Raw genomic sequence first — 23,999 nt, forward strand, 5'->3', positions numbered from 1 at the left:
ATTATTTTAATAATATTATTTATTTTCCTTTTAATTATCTATTTTCTATTTTTTACTAATCCAAACCAATCATTTAGAAATGATTAAAAAAGAATTAAAAATGATAATGAGCATTACAAAGTGTTGGTTAAAAATAAATAAATAAATTACAATGTGCAAGGGAGCTTCCTTAGATCAGCCTTTATCAATGTCATGGCATTTTCATTAATGTATGTATTGCTACCAGCAGATATCAATTTTTCTTTTTCCTTTTTTTTTTATTTTTTTTTATTTTTTATTTTTAAATAAATGTTGGGTCGTGTGTTCGACTCTCTCTTTCATCGTTCTGTCATTAATGAATGGAGGCAACTGCAACATTGGATGGTGTCGTGACAAATTGAGATTTTAAGATAATCAACAGCAACATTTTTTCTTTTCTTTTCTTTTTCACGCGGTGCTCTTTTACTGTTTTTTTCCTCCCACGCAGCATTACAGGAGAGGAGAGAGTTAGGCACTTGTGTTTTTTTTTAAAAAAAATATAATTATAAGTATAATTATATATTAATCTATTTTTTAATATGATATGATTGATTAAAAAATAAATTTTATTAAAAATAATATTAATTTAAATTTTAAATATAAATAAATTAATATTAATATACGCGATTATATTTATATTTAACAAAACTCTTGTCTTTTGAAGAGGAGAGATTGGTTGGGGTTTGTCGGTCGTTGCAGTGAAAGGAAAAGAAAACAGCTATCTATTTTTGCCTATTTCCTTTCTCAATGTACTTTTGTAATCTGTAGCTTCAACTTTATAGATGCATAGAGTTGAATTTTCTTCCCCACGTGAAGAAGAAGCCAAGCCACTCAAAAGATTGCACAGTTACCTTATCCTTCCATACGTTTGGAAACTCTCAACAGCAACGTAACCTCTACCATCCACGCTCTTGGTGTTTCCCAACAACTAGCAAAAGGAAAAGCATCGTGCCCTATATATAAAATGATGGAAAGCAAGCTCTTGGCAGCCAAGACAATGGATGGGAAGCTCGAGTCTACGGGCAAAGTTTGTGTGACAGGGGCTTCTGGCTTTCTGGCTTCTTGGCTAATTAAGCGACTTCTCTTGTCTGGATATCACGTCATTGGAACTGTTAGAGATCCAGGTTTTTTTCTACCATTCATTTTTCTTCCCCTCCCCAGAAAACAAGAAAAACAAGCAATGTTAGCGGCTAGTTACTGCATGCATCTTCGCTCCCATACTAGCTTCTTGTTTTGAAAACTGTGAGTTTGTCTTTATGCATGAGCAGGAAATGAGAAGAAATCAGCGCATCTGTTGAGGTTGGAAGGAGCGAGGGAGAGACTCCGGCTGGTGAAGGCTGATCTAATGGAAGAGGGCAGCTTTGACGATGCAATCATGGGATGCCATGGTGTTTTCCACATTGCTTCTCCTGTGATGAAATCTTCATCTGATCCAAAGGCATGTTCTTATACATAACTGACATACTGAGTCTGCAGCTTGCCACTTTTATAATTTAAAGCCACCAAATAAGCAATGAGAGGTTGTCTCAATGATTAGATTCTCTCAAATTTCTCATCCAACTTTGAGACATTTAAATGGAATAGATATAGACGTACATATGAAGTGCACCTTACAATATTTATTAGCTTATAGAAATGATGTAGGGTCTATTTATTTGCCCATTTTTCTTCTGCTTGAATGGCTCAGACCCTTATATTTCTCCAGTCTCAAATGATGAGAGACCAAAACGCCCAGATAGCAGTTGTAGTCTTGCTTGAAACGCGGTGTAATTGTCACACTGATCAGTAGGGACCAGATCTTAAAAGACTAATTGATTAAGCTGGAAAAAATCCATAGCCTTATTGTGCTTTTCTCGCCCATTCTCACCAACAGGCAGAAATCTTGGAACCGGCTATTCAGGGTACACTCAACGTTCTACGTTCATGCAAAAAGAATCCATCTCTAAGGCGTGTAGTTCTCACCTCATCTTCTTCAACCGCGAGGGCAAGAGATGATTTTGACCCCAATATACCTTTGGACGAGACATCTTGGAGCTCTGTCGAACTCTGCGAGAGACTACAGGTTATTTAACTTGTAGTTCTCACCAGTCATCTCTTAAGCTCAATCCTGTCTTGGTTAAATAGTTTAGCTTAAACCACGAACTAACCTGTAGTTTGTCATCTTCTGGGCATGGTGATTGGTTCATTGCTAAAGATATGGTATGCTTTATCAAAAACGCTGGCTGAGAGGGCAGCATGGGATTTCTGCAACCAAAATGGGATCGACCTGGTGACCGTACTGCCCGCATTCGTCATTGGACCTAGTTTGCCACCAGAATTGTGTTCTACTGCATCAGATGTCGTTGGCTTACTTAAAGGTAGCTTGCAGTTTAGACTGGTCCTTGAAATCCAATTGGGATTATGGATTCAAAAATACTTATTTTCCTGTCAATTTGGAATGAATAAAACAGGGGAAACAGAGAAATTCCAATGGCATGGAAGGATGGGATATGTCCACATAGATGATGTCGCACTTTGCCACATCCTTGTTTACCAACACGAAGCTGCTTTCGGACGATACCTTTGTAGCTCTACTGTTGTAGATAATAATGAGTTAGCATCCCTGTTAGCTGCTCGATATCCTTCCCTGCCTATCCCAAAAAGGTAGATGGTATTTCCTCCTTAGACACGCCTGTCTTGTAAATCCAAAGGAAAATTATTAATTTACAATTTTCTTAGGGTATTTTTACAATCCTATATCAAATGAAAGAGTAATTTTGTTAAGAAGAGAGAGAGAGAGAGAGAGAGAGAGAGAGAGAGAGAGAGAGAGAGAGAGAGAGAGAGAGAGAGAGAGAGAGAGAGAGAGAGAGAGAGAGATTTCATTTTTAATAAAATAGTTATAACAGAGTTGTGGGTATATCATTACTCTACCAAGAAACTAATATTATATTTTTTGTTTCACTCTGGGTGTTAATTTGAAAATGCGGGTTTATTTTTTCAGGTTTGAGCAACTAAACAGACCATATTATGAGTTGAACACATCGAAGTTGGAGAGTTTGGGATTCAAGTTCAAGTCAATACAAGAGATGTTTGATGATTGCATTGCATCCCTGGTGGAGCAAGGTTACCTTTCTGTCTAGCAATGCTCTGTGGTGACCATAGTCACTGCATGCCCCTCAACTATAATTAATGAAGCCGTTAAATAAGGAAACATACCTTATATATTGAATAAATTAACCTCCTATGAAGGTCTATCATCCTTTCTATATCTTAAGTACTTCTCCCTTTTTATATACATTCACGGGAATAAAAAGAATAATACGTTTGAAAAAACATCGTGACAACATATGTATTACATGACTTGATGATCCCATTTATGTACTACATATATATATATATATACTTCCTGTATAAGTGATGTGTTGAGTCTCCATATAAACTTTCCATCTGTAGTGTGTATGGTGCCGTGACCGCCTTTTCAACTTGATGTCAGTAATGCATGCATTCTTATACGGCAATATATCATTCAAGAATTAGTACGTATATACACTGATCGAGTACAACCACACTATGTTTGTCGACTCCACAAAACCATCTATGACCTTACCCTCAGCATTGCCCCACAAGTATGATTCATCTGTGACCACAATGTGGTTCTTCTGGTTGAGCTCTAGCGCCATTTTTTTTTACGTAGATATCGTAATTATCCTTTTAGAAGGAGTGCATCGTACTTTTTCTTCTTTTTAAATTTTTTTTTCTTATTTTTTCTCCTGAAAAGGACAACACCAAAGTTCGAATTGACAACGAAATCTATCTTCAATCTGCCACATTCCTGTTCTGTAGCCTCACAAACAAATGCCAAGCGTGTCCTTTTGTTCTCGGCCCATACGTAGCATCATTATTACTTTGTTTCTTTTCTTTTTTCTTGTCCTCCAAACGCAGAAAAAAATTGGATAAGTAAATTGATGGCTCAAACGCATCTGTACGTGCCGACAACAGTCGAACGTCTAAGAAACAAAGGGTGTGATAGCATATTATTCCGAACGTTATCTTCGTCCACATGTTTTCGTCTGATCTCTACATCACAAACAAGATATGAAAACCAGGTGACAACTCGGGGATGAGTGCTAAATATTATTCCCTCGTATCAGCACGAGCATATTGATCGAGGAATATCAGTAATGGATCTGCCATGCATGCCATATTAAGTTCATGCATGCTTTCGAGTTTGAGCTCATGATCATCTGAAACAGTGAGAAATTAACCTGTTCGTTTTCCATCTTTGCAGCTCTTATATATATGTCCGCAACATGTTCTTAGACTTGAGATAATTTGTAAGACTCTTTCAAGTTAATTGTCATAGCAATTTCCGGACCATTTCTGATCTTTTTTTCTAGATTTGTTCCTTAAGTTTTATATTCTTGTATATATGTACGTAGTACGTGTTTTCAAATTGCTTTGTTCTAAGTCGATCCATAGATGATCGAGTACTAGTGCAGGCTCCGCTCATTTTATTGCTCTGGTACTTTGGTAGGCAGTTCTTCATAACTCACTGAAGAGAGATTAACGGAAAATGGAGAAAACGAGAGCAAAACCATCTGCAGTGTACGAGGGAGATGATGAGTGGAAATCCATTGAGGCCTTCGAACTGCCGGAGAAGCTTGAGGGTGAATTAGGAAGCACTTCTTCCATTGCTTCTAGTAGTACTGTTGGTAGCAGAGATACGGCCGAGAACAAGTGGATGGCATTTGACAGTAAGGCCGTCGGCGGCAAGCAGGAAAACTCAAATTCTTCTAGCGATAAGATAATAAGAACTGAAGCTGGCATAGTGGAAAGGACAGCAGAGTGGGGTCTGGTGGTGAAGGCAGATCCCGTGGGAGGAGGAAGTTTCAGAGCAATGGGGAGTAAGAACTTCCAGACGGAGGGGTCATCGCAGGAGCATGGAGATCAGAGACATGTTAGAACGGAGTCGACAAGGACATCAGAGGAATCGAACCATGGATCGGGGAGCTTCATCCCGAGAGTATCGCAAGAGTTGAAGGAGGCTTTGGCAACTCTGCAGCAAACATTTGTGGTGTCGGATGCCAGAAAACCAGAATGCCCCATAATGTACGCCAGCAGCGGCTTCTTTGGCATGACCGGTTATTCCTCGGAGGAGGTCATCGGAAGGAACTGGTAACCCACCACATCGCTCTATTTTTATTTTTTTAAATATATTTTTTACTTTCCTCTTCTTTTTTCTTTTTTTTCTTATTAATATGTTTTATATATAGTAATTAAACTCTATCCATTCAAAAGAAAATCCACGTAATGATCGATCGGTTGCCTTCTAAATAGATAAAGGAAAAATCTATTTATCATCCTCACACTTCACACATCACACTTATTTTAATTTTTTTTTTCATTTTTTCTATAATAAATATGTAGTGTGTGGATGATAAATAAAATAATTTAATTAGTTTAATAAGAATAAAATAAAATAAAAAATAAAAAAAATAAAAAATAATATTTTAATATATAAAGTGTATGGTGTAGGATGATGTATAGCATTTCTCATAGATAAATGTTCCGTAAAAGAAAAGGCGAGGAAGGCCCGGCTTGGAATTTGGACCAAATTGATATTAATTTATTTAGTTTAATTTTAAATTAAATTTAATATTTAAATATTTAATTTTTAAATTATTAAAGTTATTTTAACTCAAGATCTCTTTATATGTGAAATCTATAATATTTTTTAATTCAATATTTCTTTATATGCACGACTCATAATATTTTTTAATTTTTTATAAATATATCTAAATTTATCTTAATATTCAAATACATCTAAATTTATTTTAGGTGGGTCTCATAAAACTTATTCTATTCTACAATCTCAATTCACTATTATTTATAAAAAATTCAATTCATCTCAATATCCAAATAGACCAAAATCCACTTTTGAAAATTTTTGTTTTTATACAAATTTTTTGTATATTTTTAAATTATGAATTGTTCTGAGTAAACTTTTATTATAAGTATTGTATTATCAGTTTTTACTGTAAGTTTAGAAGTCATGAATTTATCGATGGCACTGTAATTTGATGATATTTAAGAATGTATAGAGATCGAGTTTTCATATCAACAATCCTACTAATAAAAACAAAATTTAGAAATGCAAAAGTCTCACCCCCTTTCTTTTGTTTATTTATTATTGTTTTACAATACATATCACTATCCCACTATATATAATTAAAAATAAGAAAAAGTGTTATTTTCCATCTTATTTTAAGAAATTTTTTATATTAATCACTTATATTCTTAAGTTGTTGCACAAACTCTTATAACCTAAAATTTATCTGAAATCTAAGTTAACTTAGAAATAAGAATGTCAAAATTCTAATATTATATATAAATACTGTAGTTATAGAGATCTTGTAAGTGTAAATTTATAAATTAACGTGACATGATGCGTCATATCAATAAAAAATAATTTTATAAATAAAATATTTTTATACTATTTATTTATTAAAAAATAAATAAAAATAAGTGTGTAGTATAACTTTTATTTAAAATTATTCGAGAGGTATTCTTCATGAACACCCACGTACCCAAAGGGCCAAAGGGCGGGAAGTGGGAAGCAACTCGCAGAAACGAAGTCGACAAAGGGCAGGGGAAGTGAGAAGGATTAAGGAACTTCGGTGGTCTTTGTCGACGAAGCCGGACCCGTCGATATGGATTTTGTGTACACCAGCATTCTTTATCTCTCTTTAATCTTTTGGGTTTATCCATTCTTTGTCTGAGTTCAGGGTTTAGCAGAGTCTCGGCAGTGGGTACCAAAATTACGAAAAACAAAGAAGAGAAATTTTTTCAAATGGTAGTGTCCCATGAAAAGAATGAGAGAACTTGAACTGTGACATTAGTGAGGTATTTTGGGTGCAGCCGATTTCTTCAGGGGCCGGAAACAGACCGGAGTGAAGTGGCCAAAATACGAGATGCAGTTAAAAACGGGAAGAGCTACTGTGGCAGGCTCTTGAACTATAAGAAGGACGGTACCCCTTTCTGGAATCTTCTTACTGTCACTCCAATCAAAGATGACCATGGGAGAACCATCAAATTTATTGGGTAAATGTCTCTTCCTTCCTTCCTCTTTTTGTTTGTTTGTTTTTTTTTTCTTAGTTCTTTTCAAGAATTTGTTGCGGTCTAATTTATGACATTTGTTCTCTAGTTACTCGTAGAATTGTACGGGCCGATTCTGTAGGTTCATTCATGAAGGTGTAGCTCCTTTTCTTGGCCTCAGCTAAGGCCTTGGCATTTTTTCCCCATTTTCTCTGCACGAGTAGCCAACTTAACGCTGATTTTCTCTTCATTAGTATTGAACCAAAATAATCTAAATAAGAACACTGAAAGCGCTTTTGCCTAGAAAGAGAGGGGAAAAAGAGAAGTTTATGACCAAGAAACCTCAGGAGTACGGATCTCAGAGAATTAAATTCCAATGGACTCAGAAACCTCGGGCTCAATAAAGCTACAGTTTGATTTACAATTTTAAAAGTTCGTCTGCTTCTGGGATTTATGTATTATGGTTTGAAAAATTGTTAAAAGATCGTGAGGTATCCTAGAGCTGTGAAGTTTCTCTTCTCTTATTCTGTCTATGGCATGTCATGGGTTAAAATGCCCATGTTAGTTCATTCCTGCAAATCTGCCTAACATGGGATGTCTACATGTGACTACATCACCTCACAATGCAATTTCGTGATGTTTAATAAGCATTCGTGTCACCTTACTGTCATAAGAATCTTGCGGTTATTTCAAAGATTCCTTGACATTGAGTTCCGAATCTCCAATTTCATAATAAAGAATCTTATTTATGGCCTTTAGAAAGCCGAAACCCCACCTCATTACTCTGTGCATTTAATGGGTTTAACAATTGTCATACTTTTTTTTGCCTTTTTAATTATTATAGCAGTTGATTTTTTTATTATTAGTAAATTATAGCAGTTGTTTAGTGCAGTGCTTTCCTTTTTGGCATGAATTATGATCTTATCTTAGATTCTGCTTAGCCATTGAGATTTTTCAGATGAGAATTTTGAATTTTAAGATTAAATATTAAAATATTAAATTTTAATATTATTATTATTTTGGGATTTAAAAAGTAAGAAAAAAGTTAAATTGTTTATTATATTTTGTATGGGGATTTGGGAAAGTTGTAATGATGAGATGAGAATTTTGTGTTTGAGATGAAAATTCTTTGTAACCAAACAGTACCTTAATCTGTGAATGATGCTGGCTCTGCAGAATGCAGGTGGAGGTCAGCAAATACACTGAAGGTGTTAATGATAAGGCATTACGGCCAAATGGGTTGCCCAAGTCGTTAATCCGTTATGATGGTGAGCATGTGTACTCACTTTCTTATTGGATGTGACTATGACTTCACTTAATCATCATATTTTCTTGAATGTCAGCTCGTCAGAAGGAGAAGGCTTTAGTCTCAATGACAGAAGTGGTGCAAACTGTAAAACATCCAGAATCTCAAGTTCGAGCTATGATTCATGACACTACCAGCTACCATGAAGAACGGGAAAATTTCAACCTTGATTATATTCTGCCAAAATCTGCTGAAACTCAGAATACGAATACACCTAATAGACAAAATCGTTGGTCAGATTCCAGGGGCGATGTGTCTCAGTCAAGTTCTTGTCAGGAAGCAGACAAGAAATCTAGAAAATCCGGACGCATTTCCTTAATGAGGTGAGTTTCTTTGATTTACCTTTGCTTCATTATGGTAAGGCTGATGCTACATTGCTACCTAAGGGACTTTTATGGTATGCGCCTTGGTGTTTATTATGCAACTGTATTCATTCAAGGATGCCTATGAAATTCGTAGCAGGACCCATGAATTCCTTAGAAGGGTCAAATTTCTTACTGCATGTGTAAATTCTACAGTTTTAAAGGGCGGTCTCTGAGCTTTGCCAGGAGGCATGAAGAGAAACAAAGTATAGAACAAGAGGTTTTGATGACTAAAGACATAAAGCGCCCCGACAGTTGGGACCATGCTGAAAGAGAAAGGGATATACGCCAAGGAATTGACCTAGCAACCACGTTGGAACGCATTGAGAAGAACTTTGTGATCACTGATCCTAGACTTCCTGACAACCCTATTGTAAGATGAAAGTCAATTATGTGAAAAGCTCAAGACAAATACTCCAAAAATCAGATTTTGGTAGTTTGTCATCTAAGGCTGTCAAATATAGTGCATTCAATCCTCTTATGTTTTTTAATGTAAATGTGGCATGTCATAGATGTAAGATTCTTCTCTGAAATTATTTCCTGCACACCACTGCTCACTTTTTTGAAGTTGCTTCCGTCACAGCATACTGCATGCCTTATTCCCTGCTTTGCATGAAAATATAGCTCTACACCATATGAAAGTGTTAATATGTTCTCTTTATGTGTAAAAAAATTATAAAAAATAACATCCGTCATCTATACTAGACTGACACTGCATATTTTATTTCTTAAGTAGTATCAATACACAATAATATACACTCTCTATTCTACATAATCTACCTGTCATGGTTCTCGTTTGCAGTAGTTTGTCATCTACACATGGTATGGATTGTATTTTGAAACTGATCTTAATTAATCATTGATGTGCAGATATATGCATCTGATACCTTTCTCGAATTGACAGAATATACACGTGAAGAAATTTTGGGAAGAAACTGTAGGTATGAAATAACTATATTTTATATATTTGCTACATTGTATTTTTGCTGGGTTGCTATTGACCTCCTCCCTCCCTCCCTCCCATTTTAGGGGATTTCAAGTTGGACTCACTTTTCTCGCACACTTCTTAGTATTTTTCCTTTTTCTCCTTGACAATTGATTCTCAAGCATTTTTCTCTGATTGTAACTTGTAGTATTGTACTTCAAAGTATTTCTCACTCTTCTGTTGTGATTACTCATATATTAAGATTCCGAAACTGTTGTTGAACATCCTAGGCATGGATGATGTGAAATTTTATATGGTCTGGGAGATGGATAAGTATGTTGTCATGTGATGCTTTCAGACGTGGTTGAGATTAGAAGTAGGCCACTTCACTTTAGCCTGTTTACGCCATCCAATAAAGACTCTTAGAATTCTGATGGTAGATATATATCTGATATTGGTGCCTGTACTGTATTCCTGCCCCATTGGATTGGCACTGTAAAGCTTGGGGAATTCAGTATAAAAGTTCTGCCTATATTATTTTCAGATATGCTATTTTACTTGCTGGGACTTTGAGTAATATTAGATCTTATGGTGATTTGACTGATATGATTTGTAAGAAATTAGCATATCATATTGTTTGATCTTATCATCTTTATTATCTCTCACTTACAAAAGGAATCATCTTTATTAGCTTTCATATTTTGTTATTTTGCACTTGTCTAAAAAGCCTTTGATTGGTAATGCAAACTCTACCCTAATTTACCTGCTGCATTTTACAGATTTCTTCAAGGACCTGAAACAGATCACGCAACCATCTCAAAAATTAGAGACGCCGTTAGAGAACAGAGGGAAATCACAGTTCAGTTGATCAATTATACTAAGAGTGGTAAGTGAATTCTATTGATACTTGTTGCTTGGAATCTATGGAAAGAATGGCATTTGGTTGGAAGTGTCATATAATATACAGGTGCTTTGATTTTGGTGTTATGATATTTCCTTGTTTTGGAGACTTAATCTTTTACGTTTTTTTTTGTTCCCTTCAAACCTTTTATTGATGTCATGCTAAATTGTTATGATTTCATGACTCTAGGAAAGAAATTCTGGAATTTATTTCACCTGCAACCTATGCGTGACCTAAAGGTAACAGATTTTTTATATGGAGAATTGTGAAATCAATTATTGAATTCAACATCCATTGAAATAGGATTTTAATTCCCTTTGCGGGTTTTCACTAGAGGTCCGTGTAACTTTGATAGGGTGAGCTTCAATACTTCATTGGTGTCCAATTAGATGGAAGTGATCATGTGGAACCCCTGCGCAACCGCCTCTCAGAGACAACAGAGCAGCAGAGTGCCAAGTTGGTGTGTGTGTGTTTTTTTTTTCGTCTTATGTTTTCTTTTGTCTCTGTAAAGGATTTCTACAAGAGTAGCACACTTTCATGGTTGGTAATGCTGGGTTATTAAAAACAACAGAGTTATGAAGTAAAGTAACTAATGTAAGAATGACAAGATGAATGAGGGGACATACCAAGAAGTATGGGATAAATAATGAAGATGTCGGTCAAAAATTGGTTGTGGCACCTATTGAGGAAGAGATGAGGGATGGCTATCCAAAATAATATAGCCTTTTCACTAAACTAGCACGCATAGACGATGCTCTTGTATATTGTTTTTTGATAGATAAGAAGATTTGATCAAGACAAATAAAAATGCATAGCCCAAGTACACAGGAAGTATACAAATGCAGAAACCTAGTTACAGTCAGGAACTAGAGAGAAACAAAAAAATTATGGACACCGGTTCCACTAAAAACAATGGCTGAAGCCCAAAGAAATAAGGTATTAAAGAAGAAAATCATGCTCTTGTATATGTCCCTTATACTTGGGCTCTTGCCTATTCTTATGATCAATAAAGTTTTGTTTACTGAAAAAAAAAATATATATATATATATATATATGTAACCTTTTATGATGAAAACCAGTGACTAGTAGTAGTAGTGGCTATCAATCTAACATGAGAAAAGTTGACAGACTTGGGATAGAACAGAATGCCCCCAAAAAAGATACATGCCGATTAGTGTTCATAGATCTCATGGTGATTAGTTGCGATTAAAGCGTAGTTGAGTTGAGTTGCATGTGTTCTCTTAATTCACTTTCTATGTACTGATAAAAAAAAAATCACTTTCTATGTGGATTTGTTGCTAACATACTGATTTGACCATGATGTTGATGTCTCATTACACCCTTTCAATGTAAAGTGTAGTCATGAATTTTTGGTGGAACTTCTCGTAATTTGAAACAAGGTCATTATGCATATTAAACAAGTACAAACATTTCAGGCATCAACGCTGGGTTCTACAGCCAAAAAAGATCTCATAGAGCAGTGATAATCACGTGAAGGGGTTTTTCTGAAAATTCAAACAATTTTACAATTAAAACTACATATCCCTTATTGATGTAATCAACCAGATTATACTTTGTGCCAAACTGCCTATCTAGGTTTGGTAGAATGAAAGACACAGTTTATGATGAAGTTATTGTTTTTTTATAAATTAAAAATACGAAAGTAATAATTTGGAAATTGGAACTGCCAGCCAGAATTTTTAAAATAGTACTGGTGAAGGGATTTGAACTTATTTGATACCAGTGCCAACTCATTCCATGTCAAGTTCATCTTTTATCTTCATTAGGTCAAGCTATATTTTGAAATGAATGGTATCTTACCCCCTTTTTTCAGGTCAAAGCCACTGCAGAAAATGTTGATGAAGCTGTCAGAGAACTTCCTGATGCCAACTTGGTAAGGTACTCTTTTTTTCATGTTTGGACTGATATGATGCATATATCGTTGCTCTAAAATATTGTAATTGTAAACGAAAATGGAGAGAAAAGTGGGGAGAAAAATATTAATCACTTTCTTATATCCACAGTGTACACACAAGCATATATATATACCCTAAAACCAAGAGACACATATACCCCTATACAAACACATTATAGACAATATATTCTAACACTCCCCCTCAAACTGGGGCATATACATCATATAAACCCAGTTTGAAACAAATAGGTTTTAAACGACTCCAACACAAAGATTTAGTAAACACATCTGCGAGTTGATCTGCGGACTTCACAAAAGGCGTAGCAATGTCACCACTTAGTATCTTATCTCGAATGAAGTGACAATCAATCTCTATATGTTTAGTCCTCTCATGAAATACCGGGTTAGAGGCAATATGCAGTGCAGCTTGATTATCACAAAATAGCTGGAGAGGGATAGGAGCTGGAAACCCAATCTCTTGAAGAAAGTGTTGTAACCATGTCAGCTCACTAGTAGTATGTGCCATTGCCCTGTATTCCGCTTCCGCACTAGAACGAGCTACTACTGTTTGTTTCTTACTCTTCCATGTAACCAAGTTACTTCCTACAAAGGTACAATATCCAGTAGTAGATCTTCTATCTGAAGGAGATCCTGCCCAATCAGCATCTGAAAATGCTTCAACTCTAAGATGTCCATTTGGTCGATATAATATTCCAAGACCAGGTGCTCGCTTGAGATAACGAAGAATATGAACCACAGCATCCCAATGTGAGATCCTAGGCGTTTGTAAAAACTGACTCAGTACACTCACTGCATAAGAGATGTCTGGTCTAGTGATGGTAAGATAGTTCAATTTCCCAACAAGTCTTTGATACATACCTGGATCTCTAAACAGCTCCCCTTCTTCTTTCAAGAATTTACGATTGGGATCCATAGGGGTGTCAATAGGTCGTGCACCCAACATGCCGGTTTCTTCTAACAGATCGAGTACATATTTCCTCTGAGATAGGTTGATGCCCTCTTTAGATCTACTGACTTCAATTCCAAGGAAATACCTAAGTTTGCCCAAGTCTTTCGTCTGAAACTGATCATGTAAAAATTGCTTTAATCTAATAATTCCAGCAGAGTCACTCCCAGTGATTACAATATCATCCACATATACAACCAACAAAATGTGACCTGCATCACTATGCAAGTGAAATACCGAGTGGTCTGTTTGGCATCTGTGAAGACCAAAGTTCAATACAGCATCAGAGAACCTTCCAAACCATGCTCGAGGAGATTGTTTCAAGCCGTATAATGCCTTTTTCAACCTGCATACAGTACCTCGATACTCCCCCTGAGCAACAAACCCAGGTGGTTGCTCCATATAAACTTCCTCATGCAAGTCGCCATGGAGGAATGCATTTTTTACATCCAGCTGAAATAAGGGCCAGTCTAAATTAGCAGCAAGAGAGATTAGCACTCGGACAGAAGAGATTTTGGCAACTGGAGAGAATGTCTCTTCGTAGTCAATGCCATAGGTTTGAGTATAGCCCTTTGCAACCAGGCGGGCTTTCAGACGTTCCACAGAACCATTAGGATGAAATTTGATAGTGTATACCCATTTACAGCCAACAGGTTGTTTACTAGGTGGTAGTGGAACAAGATCCCATGTGCCATTATGATGAAGAGCATCCATTTCACTTTCCATAGCTGTCCTCCATCCCGGATCAGATAATGCATCCTGAAGTGTCTTAGGAATAGAGAGTTTTGAAACTTGAGATGTAAAACATGAGAATGAAGGAGATAAGGCATGATATGAGACAAATTGACTAATAGGATGTTGAGTAACACAAGAACGACTACCTTTGCGAAGAGCAATAGGTAGAGAGTCTGAAGTACTGGGTAACTCAAGATCTGAAGATGGAGGCACGACTGGTTGGGGCAACTCAAGATCTGAAGATGGAGGCACGATTGGTTGAGACAACTCAAGATCTGAAGATGGAGGCACGACTGGTTGAGGCATGGGAGCCGGCGGCCGCGAGCGACGTGAGTAAACCTGCGGTTGTGAGGGAGATTGTGAGGGAGATAATGTAAGGGTAGGTAATGGTAGAGGGTCACACTCAACACTTGAAGATGTATTTGAAAAAAAAGGTATGGACTCAAAGAAGGTAACATCAGCACTTGTGAAATAGCGTCTAAGAGTAGGACTATAGCAGCGATATCCTTTTTGAGTCCGAGAATAACCAACAAAGAGACACTTGGTAGAACGGGGGTCAAGTTTATCAAAGCCTGGACCAAGGTTATGAACAAAACAAACACATCCAAAGATTTTTGGTGGAAGAGAAAAAGGTGAAGATGACGGAAACAAGACGGAGAAGGGAGATGAACCATTAAGAATAGATGAAGGCATATGATTAATAAGATGACAAGCAGTAAGAACACCATCACTCCAAAACCGTTTAGGAACATGCATATGTAGCAATAGTGCTCGGGTTACATCTAACAAATGCCGATTTTTGCGTTCTGCCACCCCATTCTGTTGGGGTGTATATGAACATGATGTTTGATGAACAATTCCTTTGTCACTTAGGTAAGTAGCAAAGGCACCAGATAGATATTCCCTACCATTATCAGAACGCAAAATCTGAACTTTTTTATTAAACTGAGTTTTAATTTGTTTCCAAAACATTTGAAATATGGAAAGAAGTTCAGATCTGGCCTTTATCAAAAACAACCATGTCACACGAGAGTAGTCATCAACAAATGTAACAAAATATTGAAACTTGTTTGATTCAATGTTGATTGGTCCCCATATATCAGAGTGAACCAATTCAAAAGGACTCGATGCACGTTTATCAATACGAGGAACAAAAGACACACGATGGTGTTTACTAAGTTGACACGCTTCACAAGAAAAGGGGGACACACTCCCCAAGTTCTTAATTTGACACTTCAAAAGAGAAAGTGAGGGATGACCCAGGCGACAGTGCCATTCAAAAGCAGATGATGAGGGGGTTGTAAGAGCTCGAGTGGGTGACTGTTGAACATCAAGATAATACAGACCACCAGCTTCATGCCCCGTACCAATCTTGTTCCCCGTCTTGAGATCCTGAAAAACACATGAAGAGGGATAAAAGGTCACTGAACATTGTAAACTTTGAGTAATCCTACTAATAGACAACAAACTAAAAGGAAAACTCGGAGCATGTAGGACAGATGACAAGGATATGGAATCAGTGAGTTTAGTGGATCCAATGCCTGTAACTTTAGCAAGAGAACCATTAGCAAGAGTGACACTTTTTACAGATGGTACAGTATTTAATTTAGACAGGACAGAAGACAAACCGGTCAAATGTTCGTTAGCTCCTGAATCAATGATCCATGGACCCTGAGTGGGTGAAACAAGACATGCAGATGCTATACCTGAGTGGGTAAGAGTAGCTGTGGAAGATGAAGCCCCTGTGTGACCCAAAAACCGCTCATACTCCTCCTTTGATATACTGATCATATCTGAAGATCTGTTGGAGCTCGTTGGCTGTGAATCATCTTGAACAGTGGCTTGATTAGCAGACCCAGATGGTCTACCATGCAGATTCCGATTAGCAGACCCAGATGGTCTACCATGTAGATCCCAACAATAATCCACTGAGTGATTAGTGCGACCACAATGGGTGCACTTACGAAATTCACGACCTCGAGTGCGATTATCTCTTCCCCCACGTGCACCCCCACGTGCACCTCTTCCACTCTGACCTCCACGTCCAGCAGGAGCAACATAGGAAGCAGTTAAAGCAGATCTCTCGTTACTCTGATCAGAAGATAATGTAGCTCGTTGAAGTCGAGAGAATACATCAGGAAATGACGGAAGCTGTGGACTTGCCAAAATCTGAGACCGCACTGACTCATATTCCGGTTTTAAGCCAACCAGGAAGCGAACAATATTAAAATCTTCTCGTTGTTTCAGCATACTTGGAACATCAGAAGTGACGGGTTGATACACTTTGAGTTCTTCACATATGCCCATCACTTGAGAATAATATTCTTCCAGGCCCAAAGCATTCTGTTCCAACACGAAGAATTGTTTACACAACTCATAAATACGAGTTATGTTTCCAGCACCTGAATACATCTGTTTAAGATGCCCCCACACCTCTTGAGCAGTGTCAAAATGTATTAAACTCGAGCAGATACTAGGTTCAATACTAGTCAACATCAGAGATAATATTTGAGCATCTTCCTGCTCCCATTGAGCAAATGTAGGACTAGTCGAAGCAGGAATAGGATCAATCAGATGAGTACGGCGAAGACCCTTGCCTTTCAAAAACATTTCAACGGATCTCGACCACAGCATGTAATTCTTTCCATTTAACTTCACTGAAGTCATAGGCATATTGATATTTGGTGCAAGTGACATCGACTCAAATTTATTTGCCATGGGAAATATACCAATATATCACAACAGTCCACTTAGAAACAAAGATTTCACATAAAAATCATGAAACGTGGACCAAAACTGGAAAAAACAATCTGGAAACGTAGAAATCCAGATTAAAAACCCAAATCCCGAGCCTGTATTGAGTGAAATAAGTCTGAACTGGTCAAAAAAGCGTTGTACCGGTTCGGAACCGGACTGTATCGGTCTGAAAGTCGCCGGAATCGGACTGTATCGGCCGAAATCGGCTCTGTTTCGGCCGGTATCGGCCTGTTTCGGCTCTGTATCGGCCGAAATCGGCCTGTTTCGGATCGGATCCGGTTCGAGGCCGGTATGCACTGTCTCGGATCGGGTCGGACTCGGATCGGGTCCGGGTTGGCCTCGGGTCGGGTCTGGCTTGTTTGGGCTGCGCCGGATAAGCCTATCCTAACCGAGGATAGGTTTAATCTATCCGTGTTACCAAACACGTTTTATTCCAACTTGGAATAAAACCCTATACAGGTTCAGGAGTATTCCTACTCCAGAACTAGAATACGAGTTTACCTGCAACCAAACGAAGCTGGATCGACGGACGGCAACCTCTTCCGGCGGCTGGAGACGACGGCAACCAAGCTTGGAGACAACAGAATCGGCCGGCGAGCTCACCCCTAGTGTCCAGTACCCGAGATGATGCCGGAACCTGGCCGGAAAACACTTCAACCACCACACGGCGCCGGCAACCACAAAAACCACACGGAAAGCACACGGAAACACTCCGGCGAGCACAAACACCACACGAGCTACACTTGAAAAATATTCTCAACCCACACAGAGCTCGGATTCGTGAGAATCGGCTCTGATACCATGTAAACGAAAATGGAGAGAAAAGTGGGGAGAAAAATATTAATCACTTTCTTATATCCACAGTGTACACACAAGCATATATATATACCCTAAAACCAAGAGACACATATACCCCTATACAAACACATTATAGACAATATATTCTAACAGTAATGTATTTTTCTTTCAGAATACGTTTATATAAAGTTGCATGGTCATCGATTCTTACAATTCATACCTCCAAACTTCAGAAAGGAATAATGTGACTCATCCGACTTCATAAAACTTCTTCAGAATATGTCTATAAAAAATATCTACCAAATGTTCAAACCATAATTTAGTGAACATGTATATGATTTTGGGGGGGCTGGTGTTCTAAAGAGGGTAGGGGGGCTTATGGAGTGGGGCTATGGAAGTATATACGGAAAGACTGGTGCTTCTTTGCTAGTAATACTCGATTGTGTGTGGGGTATGGTAGTAGGATCAGCTTTTGAAAGGATGTGTGGGTGGGAGACATGGCCTTGAAGGAAGTTTATCCCACGATTTTCAGTATTGTAAGGGAAAAAGAAGCTATGGTGGCTGATTTGCGGGTAATCAATCAAGGTTCTCAGGAGTGGAACATTAGTCTCACTACGAATGCCCATGATTGGGAAGTGACTATTTTGGTGGAGTTTTTGAACTTGCTGTACAACACTCCTATTGCTGCCACAACTAAAGACTTGCTGGAATGGAGACCCTCTAGGAAAGGGAAGTTTTCGGTACGCTCATTTTATGACTCTATTACTATACAACAAAAGCACAACTTCCCATGGAAGAACATATGGATGAGTAAAGCACCAACCAAGGCTGCATTCTTTGCCTGGACAGTAGCTCTAGGGAGATTTTGACCATAGATAATCTTAGATGACATGGCCTTGTAATCACGGATTGGTGTTGTTTGTGCAAAAATAGTGGTGAAATGGCAGACCATCTACTTTTACATTGTGATTTTACTCGAGATATTTGGAACTACTTTTTCAGTAGAATGGGAATAGCATGGGTAATGCCGGGCAGAGTGGTTGAATTGTTAGCCAGCTGGAGAGGGATCATTGGGGCACCACAGATTGCATCCGTGTGGAAAATGGCTCCTATATGTATTTTTTGGTTTATATGGTGTGAAAGAAATGAGAGGCTTTTTGAGGATAATGAGCGTTCCTTGGATGAGTTAAAGAGTTTTTTTTGAAAGACTTTGTTTTTGTGGGCCATATCTTTAGATTTGAATGGTCTCAGCTTCCATAATTTCCTTGTAACTGTTTCTAGTTCTTAAATAGGTGTATTCACGTGTATACTCCCAGTGTACCTGGGCTATGCTTCTCTTTATATCGATGAAATAACTTATAAAAAAAAAAACATGTATATGATTTTGAATGTTGTGTGCATAAACACACAAACACATGCATGCCAATTCCCACACACCTATATAAGTGCTGACTTGATTTAGAAACTCTGGGACATCTTATGGCATGGATAATTTGTCTGATACAAATTCTTTCATAAACATAAAGTAGTTCAGAATTTACAAGTATTTTCAATTATGGGTAAGTCATGTGTTTGTATGACATAGATCCTTAAAATTTTCTTTTCAGTTCTTAGGACAGCTTATATGTTAGCAATTCCGTTGGTTCATAGCTGATACAAATTTTATACCCTTCAATTTCTCAGAGACCAGAAGATTTGTGGGCAATTCATTCTCAACCTGTCTCTCCAAGACCGCACAAAAAGGACAGTCCTTCTTGGATAGCAATACAAAAGGTACAAATTTGTAAAAGTTAGATTGTGCTGTGTTACATTCTAATACCATTCATATATTTTCACCAAACTGATGTTGTAAATTGGACCTCAAGTGGTTGGGATAAGGATATAATGAGTTGACTGTAAAGTTAGTCTATATAATTTTCATTATTTTTATTACATAGAAATTATTTTTTGGCATATATATATATATGAGAAATGATACTTGCAGTCGTGAGTATGCAAGCACCGCACAATCACTTTAAAAAAAGTGAATAAATATGAAACCCACATGAAAAGAAAATTAATTTTTTAATAGTGGATCCCACCTTTTTCAAAACGATTGCACAACGCTTACATACTTCGCAACTATATGTAGCATTACTCTATATATATATTTGATGGTGCCAATCCCAAGTGCATGGATTCTGTTTTTTAAACTTCTGAAGCTTCGAATACTGCTGTCATTTCACCTTTGTGGCTAACCTTTCTAAGTAATGGACTCACGTCCTGATTGAATCAAAAATATTATCAATGGGAATTTTGCACCCAAAGCACAAAAGACTAGTCTTTATCTTAGAGTCATGCCTCAAGGCTACATTTAGATTTGAGCTTATGGTATTATAGATTTCCGCTATGTGGATTGGCATTTCCTAGAAACTCCCAGTTATCTATGAAGTTGAATATGGATCTATATATAGCTAGGTCCTCTATTTGATGCCTTAACTTTTAGGATAAGTGGTTAAATATCGTGGTGTTAGGGGTGAAGATTCTGTGTTTAATTTTGTCTCATTTATATTCCTACCATTTAGCTTAACCATCCACATGTTTGGCCGCACATAAATTGAGACTCATTTCTATTTTGGAGTAGGCATGCAATTTTGAGCCTACTCATGAGAGTGTGAGTCAAAGATTCCTCATTGACTAGGTGTGTAATTTGGTATGGATTTATATACTAGTGCAATTAGTAGTTTAATTTTTTTGGACAAGTGACAGTTTATCAACATTAGATTAAATGTATTGAATCTGCTGTGGACCAATGCACTAGTTCAGCCTCTTCATGTAATAGTTTAAGCTTTTGGTACAAAAATGTAATTTATTAACACTCTGCGATGGTTTTTGACAAGTATCACATATTTTATGTATTGTTGATTCTGTGGTAAGCACCATGGGCCTTGAAGATTTGCCATTACAAACTGAGATTCTTTGAAATCCGTTAATGTTGTTTGTGAGTTATATATGCTTTGGAACCTAGCAGCTGTTATCTTTACTATTATCTCATTATTTCTTCCTTTTATCCCTTTGTAATCAGATCATTGCACGAGGGGAGAAAATAGGGCTACATAATTTTAAGCCCATAAGACAATTGGGTTTTGGAGATACTGGCAGGTACAGTGCTTGTATTCCAGATGGGATTGAAGTGGATTGTCTTTGTTTTGAAAACTTGTGACATAATTTTGTCCGACTTCCAAACTACAAAATAATGCATGTCTAATTTTCTGTTTGCATGGGTGCATATATTGTAATATTTTATTTATCCCTATTAGTGTGCATATCATATATTTGCTAGGAACAAAGGAAGGATGGTCTCCCTCCTTTTTCCGCTTCTATAAAGATAGGTTTCTGAAATAAATCTTTTAATGATAAATCTTATAATTATCAAAACCCTTAAAAAAAAAATATCTAAACTTAGGGCATTTTGATCTGTACTTTAATGCATGTATCATGTATGCTTTGCCTAATCTACTATTGATCGCACTTGCATTCCCAAGAATCCCTACAAGGTTTTAATGCTGCATCTACCAATCATGTAATCTCATCGACCAAAACAAATGGATTAAGGACAACATTTAGTGGGGACCTTTTACCCATTAAACATAAAAAATTAATAAAATAAAGCATTTGAATGTTTCAGATGTAAACTTCATATTCTTTTTGCATTAAGGTATGAAGGTGGATAAATACCCAAACAAAAGGTATTGAGGAAGACTGGAAGGGTATAGGAATAAGTGCACGACAAACTCTAACTTATTTCATTGGATTATGAGATAAATAAGTCTGTAAGATAGTTTAGAGATGCAAAAAAAGTCCAATGGCATTAAACTGCACTACCTTTCTTAGAGACCTAAAAGTTATAGGATAAATTGGTAAGACCATGAAGATGTAATTGATCAGAACAAGGTAAAATGAAAAGGAATTTGGACCCCATAAATCTTGGAAGATTTTCAGAATCCATGTTTAACAGAAAAATCGGTTTTTTCATATGAAAAGAAGAAGATTCATTTTATGGACAGCAGACAAATCTAGCCCAGGCAATATGCTCAACTTGAAGGATAGTAGGGGTGGGCAGCGGGGCCCCGTTACCCGCTGCCCTGCCCCGTTCGCCCCGCCCCCGCATAGGGCGGGGAGGGGCATCCGCACCGTCAGGGCCGGGCCGGGGCCCCCCGGCCCGTATGGTTTTTCCCCAGCGGAGGCGGGGGACGGGGACAGACCCCCCCCGGTCCATTTTTCCCCCGCCCCGCCCCTCTCTCCTACCTTCCCTGAGTTCCCTCTGCTTCGATCCCCATGACTCACCCTGACGCTGATGCCACGGACTCGTCCAGCGATGAGGACGATGATTTCTTGGGCCGGCAACGTGTGAAGCGGTACGTCGAGGAGATCAACATCGAGTCCGGCAACGTGTGAAGCGGTACCTGGGATTCCACCAAGACCGACTTTAAACTCCTGGGCTTCCGTTTCAAGTTCCAACCATTTCGGTGGGCATCAACCAGAGGGAAACAGCCGCAGCGGCAGCAGTCGAGGAGATCAACATCGAGTCCGGCCAGCCGGAGGCCACTGAAGGTGGCTCCGTCGAATTGCAAGAAGTTCCGAGGAGTGTACGGGGGGCCGGACGGATTGCCCCCCCACCCCGTACCCTGTCATGCGGGACGGGGTACCCCGCCCCCGCGGGGACGGAGGGGATTTTCCCCATCCGCCCCATGCGGGGGCGGGGGGCGGGGGGGGGGGGGGGGGGCTACCCCGCACCGTATGGTGCGGGTAGCACCCCTAAAGGACAGTGTCGCACAACTGTAACCTTGGCATGTATCTTTTTCCACACTCACCAATCCGATGACTTCCCAAATTGTTTGTTTTATACTGATTTATTTAGCTTGAAGGAAAATTGAATTGTTACTCCATTTTTTGCACATGGCGATTCACTCATGTTTTTGAGACTGCTTTGTAATTGATTACTTACTTGGGTATTTGTTGCAGTGTCCATTTGGTGGAGCTGCAAGGTACAGGTGAACTGTATGCCATGAAGGCAATGGAAAAGTCAGCCATGCTGAACCGTAACAAGGTTTGAATATAGAAGAAAGCCATAGTTTGACTACTAAAGATACCTAGAACACTTCCTTTCTGTCTAATTGATATATGCTACATTGAATTAACACAAGCTCTTTTCCTTTTGCTATATTGTTGATTCTGAAATGTGTTGAATGCAAGCATTTGCACTATACAAAGAAAGTTTCTGACAATTTTTCTTGGCTGTCAATTAAATCTGACTCCAATCGAGTCTAGAGACTATTTGGTTTCTGTTTCTGTTCCAATATTGATACATTCTATGACTGAATTGCTTAGAATCTGTGGCATTTTCTTACTCATTATTTCCTCATAATGCAAAGATACATACGTGCATTCCTAAAACCATATGAAATATGTATTTCTATAAAAGGTACAAAGCTCAGGAAAAGTATGTACATGTTTGGAAATTGTTTAATGCTTAGTGAAGCGATTATCTTTGACTATTCACTTTCACTTGTGACAAAGGTTGTTTTGACGTTCCCTATTTTGTTAAATGTGGCCAAGTTAAGACTAGTCTATCACCTATCACAATTTTCTTAAAAGTTAAAATTGGTTGGCTAATAAAGAAAGACAAAGTGCAGCTATAATAGTTTCTCTTTATAAATTGGAATGGGTATTACAATTTCAGATTGTGAAAATTCATTCTAATTTCAGTATCCCACGTTTAAAATTGGGCACCACTATCCGCCAAGTTATTTGACTTACGTAGGTTAGTTGTAAACTTATGGTTTTGTCCATGTTGTGGCAGGGCTTGCCCCACCCAACTTATTAATTGTTTATACAATACCCTTCTGTTTTCACACACAGACTAATCAATCGGTTTTTTTATACTTTCTATAAATCATAATCAAGAAGTATAGTTGTTAGAAATGCATCTACATATCATCAGTGATGTTTACATAGGATTTTTGTTACTTGGTTTATGCACGCATGAAACTCACCCATCTACATGCTTATATATGCACTCTTTTTAGTTTGTGCAGAACTTTGAATTCATTTCACTTGTGTGTTCTAAACCTCTACTATTATCATTGGTATTGTACAGGTTCACCGAGCATGCATTGAGAGGGAAATCATTTCGCTACTCGATCATCCTTTTCTTCCCACACTCTATGCTTCATTTCAGGTATTCTCGTTTTTGTAACCA

The 23,999-nt window shown here is 37.9% G+C and overlaps 2 protein-coding genes across 14 annotated transcripts in view; both read left to right on the plus strand.

The window, feature by feature from the left end:
- Positions 1-869: 869 nt before the first annotated feature.
- On the plus strand, positions 870-3,411 carry LOC122312335 (tetraketide alpha-pyrone reductase 1). The gene is made up of 6 exons (XM_043126905.1): positions 870-1,142; positions 1,287-1,456; positions 1,892-2,080; positions 2,213-2,375; positions 2,469-2,661; positions 2,999-3,411. Exons 1-6 carry the CDS (start codon positions 983-985, stop codon positions 3,135-3,137), a joined length of 1,014 nt encoding a protein of 337 aa, XP_042982839.1. The 5' UTR covers positions 870-982; the 3' UTR covers positions 3,138-3,411.
- LOC122312332 (phototropin-2-like) overlaps positions 3,011-23,999 on the plus strand; it is a 28,015-nt gene continuing 7,026 nt past the window's right edge. For 4 of the 13 annotated variants that reach the window (XM_043126889.1, XM_043126901.1, XM_043126899.1 and 1 more), the window contains exons 1-15: positions 4,120-4,264; positions 4,536-5,172; positions 6,916-7,098; positions 8,269-8,360; positions 8,436-8,721; positions 8,917-9,133; positions 9,631-9,701; positions 10,465-10,571; positions 10,776-10,825; positions 10,942-11,046; positions 12,421-12,480; positions 19,442-19,531; positions 20,823-20,899; positions 22,763-22,847; positions 23,898-23,978. In XM_043126889.1, coding sequence (XP_042982823.1) covers positions 4,571-5,172; positions 6,916-7,098; positions 8,269-8,360; positions 8,436-8,721; positions 8,917-9,133; positions 9,631-9,701; positions 10,465-10,571; positions 10,776-10,825; positions 10,942-11,046; positions 12,421-12,480; positions 19,442-19,531; positions 20,823-20,899; positions 22,763-22,847; positions 23,898-23,978 — 2,106 coding nt within the window. In that variant the 5' untranslated portion in view covers positions 4,120-4,264; positions 4,536-4,570. Of the gene's footprint in view, positions 3,121-4,080; positions 4,265-4,285; positions 4,332-4,531; positions 5,173-6,915; positions 7,099-8,268; positions 8,361-8,435; positions 8,722-8,916; positions 9,134-9,630; positions 9,702-10,464; positions 10,572-10,775; positions 10,826-10,941; positions 11,047-12,420; positions 12,481-19,441; positions 19,532-20,822; positions 20,900-22,762; positions 22,848-23,897; positions 23,979-23,999 lie in introns of those variants that run through there. The other 9 variants (XM_043126892.1, XM_043126893.1, XM_043126895.1 and 6 more) reach the window with 9 other exon arrangements.

Source organism: Carya illinoinensis, chromosome 6 (genome assembly GCF_018687715.1).
Source record: "Carya illinoinensis cultivar Pawnee chromosome 6, C.illinoinensisPawnee_v1, whole genome shotgun sequence".
Taxonomy (NCBI): domain Eukaryota; kingdom Viridiplantae; phylum Streptophyta; class Magnoliopsida; order Fagales; family Juglandaceae; genus Carya; species Carya illinoinensis.

Coding starts and splice junctions, on each gene's coding strand:
- LOC122312335 (XM_043126905.1), top strand. CDS start 983: ATGATGGAAAGCAAGCTCTTGGCAGCCAAGACAATGGATGGGAAGCTC. Junction 2,081..2,212: donor AACTCTGCGAGAGACTACAG/GTTATTTAACTT, acceptor TCATTGCTAAAG/ATATGGTATGCTTTATCAAA. Junction 2,662..2,998: donor TCCCTGCCTATCCCAAAAAG/GTAGATGGTATT, acceptor TTATTTTTTCAG/GTTTGAGCAACTAAACAGAC.